This window comes from Impatiens glandulifera, chromosome 1, assembly GCF_907164915.1.
Source record: "Impatiens glandulifera chromosome 1, dImpGla2.1, whole genome shotgun sequence".
Classification (NCBI taxonomy): domain Eukaryota; kingdom Viridiplantae; phylum Streptophyta; class Magnoliopsida; order Ericales; family Balsaminaceae; genus Impatiens; species Impatiens glandulifera.
In genome coordinates this window covers 85437843-85450767 of record NC_061862.1, presented here as the reverse complement: position 1 = coordinate 85450767, position 12925 = coordinate 85437843, and the positions used below count along the sequence as shown (strand labels likewise).

General features: G+C 27.9%; 1 protein-coding gene across 1 annotated transcript; it reads right to left on the bottom strand.

Moving 5' to 3' along the window:
- Positions 1 to 5719: 5719 nt before the first annotated feature.
- Positions 5720 to 8050, bottom strand: LOC124934981. The gene is made up of 4 exons (XM_047475458.1): positions 7697 to 8050; positions 7350 to 7560; positions 7141 to 7289; positions 5720 to 5923 (listed from the first exon to the last, which is right to left on the bottom strand). Exons 1-4 carry the CDS (start codon positions 8048 to 8050, stop codon positions 5720 to 5722), a joined length of 918 nt encoding a protein of 305 aa, XP_047331414.1.
- Between the last annotated feature and the right edge of the window lie 4875 nt (positions 8051 to 12925).

Below are 12925 nucleotides of genomic sequence, written 5' to 3'. Positions count from 1 at the left end.
TAAAATCTTAAATAAAATCGTCAAATTATCAAATTCCAAAAAAATTAAATAAATAAAATATTAATATCACTAATTTAATTATCATGGGTTTGACTCTTGAAAATCGATTATCTGAATTTCACTTAAATATGTTTAAATTAGTGATATAACTTTTTTATTTATTTATTTATAAATGTTAAGTAAATAATAAAATAAAATCTTGTTTTTTTTATAATTTTAATAATAAGAAGTTTTAAATTGTGAGGTTTAAAAGAAGATACATGAGATTCTAAATGATCCACAATAAGGAGTCTTTAATTTGACAATTTGATTTTATTTTTATTTTTAACCGTTATTATTATTGTTTATAAAAATTTTTAATTTTTTAATTTAATTAAATATGCTCTTTTGGGGAAAAAAAATTAATTAAACATGTTACATAAAGGAGGAAAGTGTATATTTATTTGCTCATGAATCATTTGAATTGGAATACTCTTTTTTTGGAATTTTCTTGTAATTAATTCTTGATTTACAATTTCATCAAGATATTCATCAAGATAATATATAAAGAATATTTACACTATTTAATATTATGTTTCATGATCTCGGTTTAATTTTTTAGTTAAATATTTATTTGGTTATATTTCATTATTTTGATACAATATTCTTTTTATCATATTTAAATAAGATTGTAAGAATTTATAAAAAAAAAATTATCTCTTGTATTTGGATGGGTTTCGAATTAGAATTATATTAAAATTTTAATTTTAATTCCACATGAATAAGCAATTAATTATAATTAAAAAAATATAATAAGTAATTTAAAATATATTATTAAAATAATTGTTTAACATATATCTTAACTTTAAGTGTCAAGAATATGTCTAGGTTTCAATTCTCGTTAAAGAAAAAAATATTGATTTCATGTATTTACTTTCAAAATTTAAAAAGAAAAATCAATACAATATATTAACTTTTTAATAAAAAAAACAAAATATCATTAGATTCTAATGTTAATTTCTTAATATATATATATATATTTCAAAAGGTTAACTTACTAATTCCAAAAAAAATATAGATTTAATATTTTAATTTTTTTAATTTAAACAAAAAAATATATATAACATGTTAATTGTGTTATAAATAATAAGATAATAAGATATTTTGTTTAAAAACATTAAAAAATATATTTAAATTAAAATTCTGATGTAAAAGAGTAGGATCGAAAATTATAAATTTTAAAATTACATCTATTTAAATTTCATCAAAATTATAATTATAAACCAAATCCAACCCAACCCAACATTAAATGATTTGGATACTTTATTAAGATGTTATAATCAAACCATATATTTACATATTTTACATTTTGTATATAATTATAAAGTGTTGCATAAAAAGATTATACAATTTTCATACAGAATTGTTGCTTATAATATCGTACCATTTACATAATTATAAGAATACGCATGCAATTAAAACATTACCAGAATAGTAATTTTATCCTTGGCTCCATTGATGTTGGGTTAGGATTATTTGAATTTCTCTTAAGATTTTTTATAATAATTTTTTATCACATTATTATTATTTTAATCATTAAATTACTTAACTTATTAATAAAAATATCAAAATAATTTTACTCTTCTTTTATTCAATTTTAAATAAAAAAATATATTTGAATAATTTATGTTAAGCAAATTTGAGATAGAAAGATATATAAAATATAAATTGTTGAATGAAATTTCAATATAATATTTGGCTCGATAAAAACAGATTAAAATTAATTAATTCATAAAAAAAAATATTATATATAAAAAAAAAACATAATTAGAACACTTAAACATATGTACTAATAATAATAAAAGATCATTTTAAAATATATTATCAAAAATTGTCTCATTTAGCTCTTAATAAACATAATTAATTTTTATTTCTTAATTTATATATTTATTAGTTAAATATTAATATATTTTCTCTTTACTTATTTTTCATTAATCAATTAACTCTCTATTTTTATTTTTTCATAAAAAAAATTATTATTTTTATATGAATATTTATTGATTATTTTAATTTTATTATATATATATATATATTTATTATTAATTATTTTAATTTTAGATTTCTTCTACTTTCTTATGTTTTTTCTTCTTCTTATATTAACATTAATTATTAATTTTTTTAAAATTACTTGGTCATAATGATTGAATATAACAATTACTTATCCTTTCAACAATAAAAATTCTTCAACACAAAAATAAATAAATTAATAATCAAGAATTAGATAATAATAATAACGCATTCATCAAACAACAAAAGAATAATAATTAAATATTAGATAAAATAATGTTCCTTAATACTATTATAAGTTATGAATAAAATACTATTAATTATATTTTTATTCATATTAAATTAAATAAAAAATAAATTCTTCAAAAAAATATAACAGTGAAACAAAAAATTTATAAATAAATTATTAAATTTTTAAAAAAAAAATGAGAATTTAAGAATTATGAAAAATAAAAACTGATAAAAAATAAAATAAAAAAGAGAAAATAATATAAAAATAATAAAAAAAAATTAAAATGAAATAAATTTAACTGGTTTAATTAATAAAAAAGAAAGAAATAAAATATATTAATATTTAATTAATAAATATATAAATAAAAAAATAAAAATTAACTATGGTTGAGTTAAAAGAGGTTAAATGAACCAATTTTTGATAGTACAAATATGTTTAAATGTTTAAATGACTTTTTTTATTATCACATATATTTAAGTGAGCTAGTTGTGTAAATACGTCTAAGTTAACTTTTTTTTATATATATAAACTAATAAACTATTATTAAAAAATAAATTTAGTTAATAATAAAAATTGTTAAATTTATTTTTAACATACTTAATAGCTCAAATAATTAGAACCTAATAAACCAAGTCACTTGTTAAATTTAGAAAGACGATTTAGATATAAATAATGACACTTACAACTATATAGTATGTGTAAAAAAATAACTAAAATAAAATATTTTATCCACTCTGTTATTCAAGAATATTATTTTATTTATTAATTAAATTATTAAAGTATATTATTATAAAAATATATATTATTTTATCATATATAATAATACCTTTTAAATCATTTAAAAAATATATATATATTTTTCAAAATAACACCAAATCAACATTTTTTAAATTTATAAATTATTAAGAAAACTATACCCACCTAACTACTACTCTATCATTTTTTTTTTTGTGAAATGACAAAATATAATCAAATGCCTTTTTACTTTTAATATATAAAGACTTGTCATTTCAATAACTTATTATTATTTCATTTTGAAGAAAAGCAAGACCTATCATATAATAGATACATTTATTATCTAATTGTGAATAATTACAATTTTAGTTATTATGATGTGTTGTAAATCTCATCATCACTTCTTTTGAATAATTAAATGGGGTCTTGCATTTCTTTCTTTTTAGATTTCGTAAATGTAACACCAAAAATCCAATTAAAAACATTGGATAACAAGTTATATGTCATAATTTTCTCAATGATGAATTTATTGAGAAAGTTTGAGACGATTAGGAACTTCTAATATACAAATGAGAATGCAATTATAAAAAAAAGGGACTCAAATAATTAAACTTCTTTTTATGAAAAAAAGGCAATCAATATAAAATTTGAATATTATCTTATCTTTCTTTTTGAAACTCTCAAAATAACATTGAACAATATCATTTTTTTTTATTGCGTTGAATTTTTCAGATTTTTTTTAAATGGTTTTATGCAAAATTATATAAATGAGAGTCGTTTAGGCTCAACGACAAAAACATTACAAAAATCGAAAGAAAACATTTAAAAAAAACACAACACAAAATATTTCACCAATAATCATAATAAAAAGAACAAATTTTAACGAGCATAGAGATATTCAAGAAGATCAATGAGTTCACCAACTGTTTCAATTGGTTTACCCAATAAAACCTCCCCGATTGTCATAATAATATAATTATGAATTAAATGTATTGGTCAATAACGATTACTTGGTTTTTTCAAGCCAAATTATCCACCAGAAGATAAGTGAGATAGGGGTCCAACAACTCAGACCAACCGAACTCACCGTCTTTATCCACACTTCTCAATAACTAACGATGGATTCTGGCATAACCCACTGAATACCAATTGTGTTCCATAATAAACTACAAATCGCAATCACTCCATCATAGTGTAATATCAAGTGAGGCATCGACTACGCTTCTTTATGACACATTCTACAACGACTTGCCATAATACACCATTTTTCATGCATTTATCATCTGTCAAAATCCCTCCATGCATGACACTCCATCCAAAGAATGAGCTCTTCAATGGAAACTTAGAGTCCCACAACTTCTCCCATATGAGATTGTAAGGAGCATTATCCGTAATTAAAGAGTAAAATGACTAAACTTAAATTATCAATATCTTGTCAACGCAAAATATCACACAAAGAAGGATTCGCCTTTTTACACCCCCACCAAGTTCAACACTCTATCATGTGAAGCTAACTCTTCAGCATTTAGTCTTCTTCTATATATGATTCTCATTACAAAACCATTAGAACTTACGTTAAACATGTTTTTGACTATAACATCTCTAAATATAGCAATCGAGGAAAGGGCCATGTACGATACAGAAAGACTTCTAACACTAGACCATACGTCATCCCAAATACTAATCGAAGAGTCATTGCCAACCAAACATCTGTATTGTCCACAAAAAGACTTCCACATTAATGAGATTCCACTCCAAATACTGCATTCCTATTGTTCGATTAGCGATGCCACTCCAAATACTCATTCTTATTGTCACTCCAAAAAAATTTCACATCAATAGTTCCGGGCGCTTTGCGAATTAGACAAATTAGCGAAGAGTTCCAACTCTTGTCAAATGATGAGAATTTATAAAATGCTCGATCGCTTCTATGATATCATTTTTTAGAAAAAATCACATTTTTTTAAAGAAGGTTATAGTAAATTCATCGCTTCTCGGGGCCTTATCACTCCCACAACCCATTATCGTTGCTTCCACTTATTTTTCCGTGAAACGAGCTTCCAATGTGTCCTTTTGCTCCACACTAATAGTAGAAAAATTCACACCATCCAACTTTGTTTTAACCATATGTGGTTCCTTGAATAAATCTTTATATAATTGCACAATATTATTTAAAATCGCAGGCTCACAATCATGAGTAACACCCTACACCGAAATTAAAATAATTGCATTGTTCCTAGCATGTGCCTTCGAGACACCTTGAAAGAATTTTTTATTTTTATCCACAACTCTCAGCCAAGTAGTTCTGATGTGTTGTCTAGCCCCGATTTCTTCTTCTTTACACGGCTCAAGAAGATTACTAACTAGCAAAATATGAGAGCTAACCTCTTCTACTAAAATATTACGAACCTCTTTCACCTTATCGAGAACATTAATCTTAGTCAATTTTCTAAATGGCGGTGGTGGGGCGGTAAGTGACTGCCTACTTCCTCGGGTGCCTAAGCGGTTGAATATAAATATAAATAAATTTAAATACAAATATAATAAAGATGTTCTATAATTATCATTTTACCAAAAAGTCAAATTAATATTCTCCAACATAGTAACATTTAACAAAAATAAGTATGTAAGCATAATTAATCTTCTAAATCATCTATGTATGCACCATCAGCCACATTCATAATTCTCTAATCATTGGACTCAAAATCAACATTTTTCTTCATGTTCCTCATCTGATGTATTTAAATCCTCGTCAATTTCTCTAATGGTGATGCTCATTTCACTCCTCCTTGGTCTTAGTACTTCATCTTCCCCCTGAAGCCTCTGCCACCATCTTCCAAGTAAGTCCTGAACCTCGCTCGACCTCATCTTCATCACCACCCTCAATAAGCCAATCTTGAGCTTCACTATCTTGAGAACATAAAAACAAATCTCCACTTGTTTCTCTTTTACTTTTCTTCTTCATAAGATTGGCGTTGAATTTGACATATACTAGATCATTCAACCTTGATGTCTCAAGTCTATTCCTCTTCTTAGTATGTATCTAATCAATTATTAAATTATAAATAAAAATAATAATAATTAATAGATAATAAAACTATAATTTATAAAAAATACATACACCTTCAAATTCTTTCACACCCCGAAGAACTACTAGACAATGAAATAAATCTCATTGTCATTCTTTATAAGTTTGGAGTGTCACTACCATAATTGGACCACCATCCAACTTAAAAATAAAGAGGAAAAAAAATAAATGGTAAAAGTGACTTGTATGTTAAATGTTAACGGATAAAAATAAGGATAAGAAATTTACCCGGATCAAAATCATGATACACATCCACCTTCTCATATGCTCCAATCGCTATTTTCCTACTAAAATTTCCAGATTTGTTCTTATAATTCAACAATTCTACATTGGAAATGATAGATTGCATATTTGTATCGATAGGAAAAAACTTTCTCAACACAATTCAAGAACTCATTCATAATATTGGCATCTTTATGTATGCTTGAATCTTTGAAGTAAGAAAATGGATTCAATAAATAAGTAGTGTAATGCAAAGGGTTATCAAGTCTACCATTGGACTTTGTATCAATAATCTTCAAAAGAGGGATGGCATTTTCTTCTTTTTTGAAGTTTTTTTTTATCTCTTGGCTTGTTTAAGTTCTCCAAATAACAATGCCATTGAGGGTTTTTTTGTCACCATTAACAAGACGTAGAACTTTCACTAAAGGGGTAAAAACATTCAAAGACAAAGAAACCCCATTCCAAAATGAAATGTTTGTTACTATAGCCTCTGCCGCTTTACCTTGCACACTAGTCCGTAATTTTGTTTTGCTCCATTCATCAGATGTAAACATAAGTCTCAATTGATCTTTCTTTCCTTGAAGACTTTCCAATGTCAAAAAGGAGGTGGCAAATCTAGTCACCCCAAGCCTCACAATATCTCTTTTCTTAGTATATTTCCTCATAATTGCCAAAGTTTTATGTGTGCATATATAAATATTGTTAGGGCTTTTTCTTTCTCCAACACTCCACTAAACTTTGATAGTTTTCCTATTGATTCAAGCATGAGATTAATTGTACGAGTCGCACAAGTCCAAAAAATATGAGGTTGTTTAACCTTCAAAAACTCAGTTGCTGCCATATTGTTTGTGGCGTTGTCCGTTGCTACTTGAACAACGTGTTGAGGTCCAATTTTATTGATATATTTTTCCACATACTCGAATATGTAAGTCCTAGTGTGAGCTTCCATTGATTCTTCAATATAACCTAGAAATAAAGTGCTTAATTTTCAATTGACACATAAATTCATAATACTTCTTCTCTTACGGTCCGTCCATGCATCGGTCATTATTGAACACCCATTTTTCAACCACTCTTCTTCATGTATTTTTAGAGATAACTTAGTTTTCTCAACTTCTTGCTTCAAAAGTGGCTCTCTTAGAAGATATTGACTTGGAGTTTTGTAGCTTGGGTCAAATTGTCCAATCGCTTCTACAAATTGTCGAAAACTTGAATTGTAAATTGCATGGAAGGGAACCTGCCATGATATGCATGCACATCATTTGTAAATTTCAGCTTAAGTGCATCATTTATACTTTGTTGCCTTACTTTTGTTGGATCAATGGTGGAAGACCACTTATCAATAGGCCAAGGTGCTTTGACTTTTTTCTTACAGAATTTGTCTCAATTGTCAAATCATCTTCAACATCTATATTAACTTCAGCTCTCTCTTCTTTTAGCTCTTCAGCATTTGCACGTTTTTTATCATAAATATTTTCAAGAAAATCTTTGACTCTTCTTTTGTCTTCATCGGATGCTTTAGGGCATGCTTCAACTTGTCCAACAATACCAACAATATGGTGTTTCATTCTATGAACACCTCCTTTAATAAGTTTCTTACATAACTTGCAAGTGATCCAATCTCGTTTCTCTTTGGAATATAACACCCCATAACTCCAAATGATATCATTAGATTTTCTCTTCAATTCCACTTGAATCACTTTTAACTGTTTATCTTTTTCCGTCATTCAAATAACCTAATATTAATCATTTAGATAAGAGACTAAATAGGTCAATTATTTCTACTTATCTCTAAATATCTTATAATCTATAAATAATTACTAAATAACTTAATATAATTATATAAATAAGAAAAATCTAAATAAACAAGTATACTGCACATAGATTCAAATAACCTAATATACTGAAGAAAAGATAGATGACCTAAAGAAGAGATAGACGAGTTGAAGAAGAAGTAGACGAGCTGAAGAAGAGATAAACGAGCTGAAAAAGAGGTAGACAAATTGAAGAAGAGGTAGACGAGCCGAAGAAGAGGTAGAAGATCGAAGAAGATGTATGTGATCAAGCAAAGTGAGGTGAATGAGATAAGAAACGGAAAAGAAGAAAAGAAATGAATTGGAATGTAAAGAGTCATTTCAAAATTTAAATAAATAGTTGGAGATAAAGAGTTTTTTATTAAATTTATATATATATATATATATATATAAATATTAGTAATTAATTAATTAATTAAAAATAATTAATAATTAAATAATTTGACCGCCTCATGTATAGGCGGAGCGGTGTTGGACCGCCTACCGCCTAGGTGGCGTCCATTTAGAACACTGATCTTAGTACATAAATCATTGGCCTTTACACAAAATATTGCACATTCACCCACATACAAACTTTTTAGTAGCTTACGTAAGTTCTTCAAATTCATAAAAAGTTTTGATGATGCTGAATCGGAAGGAACTTGAGACCCCCACCATTCTTGCACACGCGTCACAAAGTCGTCCCTGATTAACCACTTATTTTCGAACCTAAAAGGACTAGAGGGGACTACTTAGACATCACTAGTAAATTGAATTCGAAGAAGGTGATGATTCATGTACCAACCCAAAGGTTAATCCCGGTGATTTACACTCGATCTCGCAATCCTGACCCTCCTTCTCCATTGTGCTACCCGGTTCATCGTTTTGGTGAATATCTGCCACACCCACCACAGCCTCATCGAATTTAATCCCCTAATTTGAACAATTATCTACATCAATTGGTTGCGAAGTTGAACCCAATATATTTTTCTCTTTTGGTTCCGTATAGGAGAAGTCTGAACTGGTACATCTTTCTCCCCACAATTTAGACAAAAATTAGAACTTGACATTGACATTCTCAAAGTCCATTCAGGACACACCACAACCTTATACATAAACATACCATGTTGCAGGACAATAGTATTCAGCATTTGTTCCACCAGACCCACACGAATTCTTGCCCATCCGACCTTACATTTTAGTTCGGTATTTTCGTCAATCTCCTCATATCTACCTAATTTTTCATCCGCTTTTTTCAAGCACTCAATGCTCCAACAGGTCGTGGGTAGCCCAAATAACTAGACCCAAGTACTATTGGAACTCTCATGTGTTTGGGTAGCCTTTCTATGCAATCTCGCTCCTCCTTACCATAACACTTATATTCAGTATTAAGTTCCTCATCAGCCAAGTTATTAAACGTTGTGCCACTAATATTGTCCTTATTTTTATCATTCTCAAGGTGTCGAATTCTTTCTTCCACTAATGGAATTATACTCTTATCATTAGGCATAATGAATACAGTTTGGTAATCAACCCATAGAGCAACATACCTTCCACGGGAGTTGAACTCGAACCAAAATTCACCACGAAGTGGACCTGGTCCAAGACACCTTTTCTTCCATGATGATGAGGACAAGTAACGATGTGGAAGTTTTAAGTGACCCAATCCCAACTCGATCTTCCTGCGCTTACAGTTCTTGATCTCAAAGATTGTCACCACATTCAATCGATCAACCATTGTACCAAACTCAAAGGATTTCGTACTTGTAACCACCATCTTGGACCAATCTGACCAAATTGCTCTCCTTTGGCTATTCACCTTATCCGCATATGATGGAGATCCAACCTTCTGAGGATCAGACTGTCCCGCTACATCCTGAACAATATCCCCCATCGACGACCCGCAACCATCGTTTGTCCCCGACCTGAAAACAACCAATTTTAGGAGCATCAACAAAACTCCTAGCTGACATGCTTCCTCTATTACCCATAACTTGAGTATCGCCTAAAACTACAGCAACAACTCCAATCGATGACCCACTCCCGCCACTTCCCTTGGCCTAAGGAATTGGACGTAGTCTGTCTTTCCCTTGCTGATCATTAAAGTCAGTGCTTCCACCTTGGTTTTGAGCAATAGAATCCCGACTTGAGCATTCAACAATGTTTTGACCGCGTCTACTCTAGTATCATCTTCCACCTATTTGATGTGCTTCTCCAAGCCTGTCGCAAGAAACGGCCTTAGTGGTTGCATGGAGATCCGAGTGAAAACCGATGGTCGGTGTGACTCACTAGCTATCCACGTCTGCCTACTAGTTCATTCCTCATCATCATCATTCATTACTTTGGAGAGTCACTCAACCACCCTCCTCTACCAACGAGGAATCACTCTTCCTCATCATCATTCATTGCTTTAGAGAGTCACTCAACCACAACCTCCATTGCATAATAGGTTGTGATTCACCCTCTCTCAAATTTTTCAGATTTATGGCTTTCTAACATTATTTATTTCTTATCTTTTTAGAAATAGTCAAATATTTTGATTATCCACTCAACTGCCCGTATATAATAATTTTTAAGGCTGGTTCCATATTGGTTTTTGTAGAATTTTTGGGGTTTTGTCGAGAAAAAAAATTAAAATTTTTAAAGATATAGTAGAAGTATTTAAATTGATATAAATAAGTGTTTTAATAATAAGAATGATAGTGATATAATAAGGAGATAATATATGTTTAAAAAATAAGTAAAATTCCACCAAGAATCTTAAAAAAACTGCATGAAACTAGCTCTTCCACTATATTTTAGCCCCATAGGAACACATGAGTCATAGGAACACAGGAGGATCTATGTAGTCCGCCCAAAAAAAAATTATATATATATTTAACTGTTAAAATGTGGCGGATTATTTCATAATTTTTAATTTTTTTTAAATTTAATTAAATATTTCTTTATCTAATATTAAAAAAAAAATCAAAACTATTCCAATTTTCTCATTATTTTTTTAAGTTTATTCCGATTTTTTTTCAAACACATCCCTGCTTTCTGGATCTGTCCTGATAACCGCATCAATATAATTATGTCCCTCATTCATTATCACTATAATTTATTCATCAAATTTAAAGAAAGCAATTGAAAAATATGTTTTTTATAGTCGTTTCGGCACCACACCGGCCCTTTTTTTTATTAATTTCAAATAAAAGAAAAATTAGACATAAACTATTATTTATATTTCTAATATTTACTAAAATACTTATATAAAAATAAACTATTTACTGTCCAACATAGAAAGAATCATAGTACAAAACAATTTTTAAAATGTTACGATTTGAAATTTATTCAAAAATTCAGATTCTAAAAACCCAAATTTTCAAATACAGATATTGAAATTTCTTAGAGACTTACTTTTTTCATTAAGAAGTTTCAATGGTATTAAGTTTTTCTTTACTTTATGATAGAGTTATACTAAAATTAGTAATTGTTACCATCATAATCAGTTTTGAAAATTATAAAATGTAAAAAATGAGTGATTTTTTTATATTTAATAAAGATGTGTTTAAATAAGAAGATTTTTTTATAAATTTTTAGATCATGTTATATAAAAAAAATTGATGACCCTTTTTTTCAAACATGTTTAGAGGCTAGCTATTATTTTTGATGAGTTCAAATCACACCAAAAACAATTTTTTAAACTATATATAGTGAAAAAAAATCACATTTCTTTTATATCGGGGTTGGGCAGCCCAAACTCGGTGTCGGGTCTACCCACATGTTGGGCTATAACATACTTAAATAAAAAAAAGTTAGACAAAATTAACCCACTTAATTATTAGTATTTTATTTTATTTAAAAAAAATGCTCCCTGTATATTAAAACTGATAAGGTTTGTTTAAAAATAATGTTAGCATTATAAAAAAAATACAAACACGTTATCCAACATGTTATCGAGTTGGTATATTCTCAAGAAGAACGAATAACTTCTCCACCAACTCCATTTGTTTTCTGGAACGAATATAAAAAAACGTCATAATAATAGCACTATAAATGATACGTATCAAACGATTACGCTCATCGAAACATCGACGATTTCTCTTCAACTAAATAATAAAAAAAAATTAACTGGTATGATAACCTAAATACGTATTCATGTAAATATTAGTATTTATGTTTCCTAAAATCCAATTATCGTAGATTTGCAAGGTATGAATAGTTTATCCTTAATTTTTTTTATGGCAATGATAATAAATGATAATAAGTTAGAAATTAAGGTAGTTCAAGTTTAAGAGGGTAAGAATGATTTTTAAGAGGTTAAATGTCATGTGTTCAACTTACCCTTAAAACAATTTAAGTTAAAATGTGGTCAGACGACGGTAAGTGTAATGCTAACTTTTTAGCATAAAAGAAAAAGAAAAAAAAAAGTTAGAACACTTCATATTTAATATGAATTGGTTAGTTGATTACCATTCTGATTTCCTTATATTTAAGGTCAAGTTATTATTTTTAATTAGATTACTCAAAAGTTAAGGAACTTTTTATGAGTGATAGAACTTAGACTTCTTCTAATAGTCCCTTCAACATTGTGAGTGCTTTATCCAATCTTGAAAAATATCTCCTTCCGAACTTGACCTCATTATAAGTTAAATAGGATAGGATCTAAGTTCCAACTATTTGAATTTAAAGTATCAAATTAACAATATTAGAAGCAATTCTATTTTTCTCTATCCATTGTATTATTATAAACATAATTAAATTAAACAATAAGTTATAAGTGGTAATTCTTATATAAGTTGTTTATACATGTCAACACAAATGAAT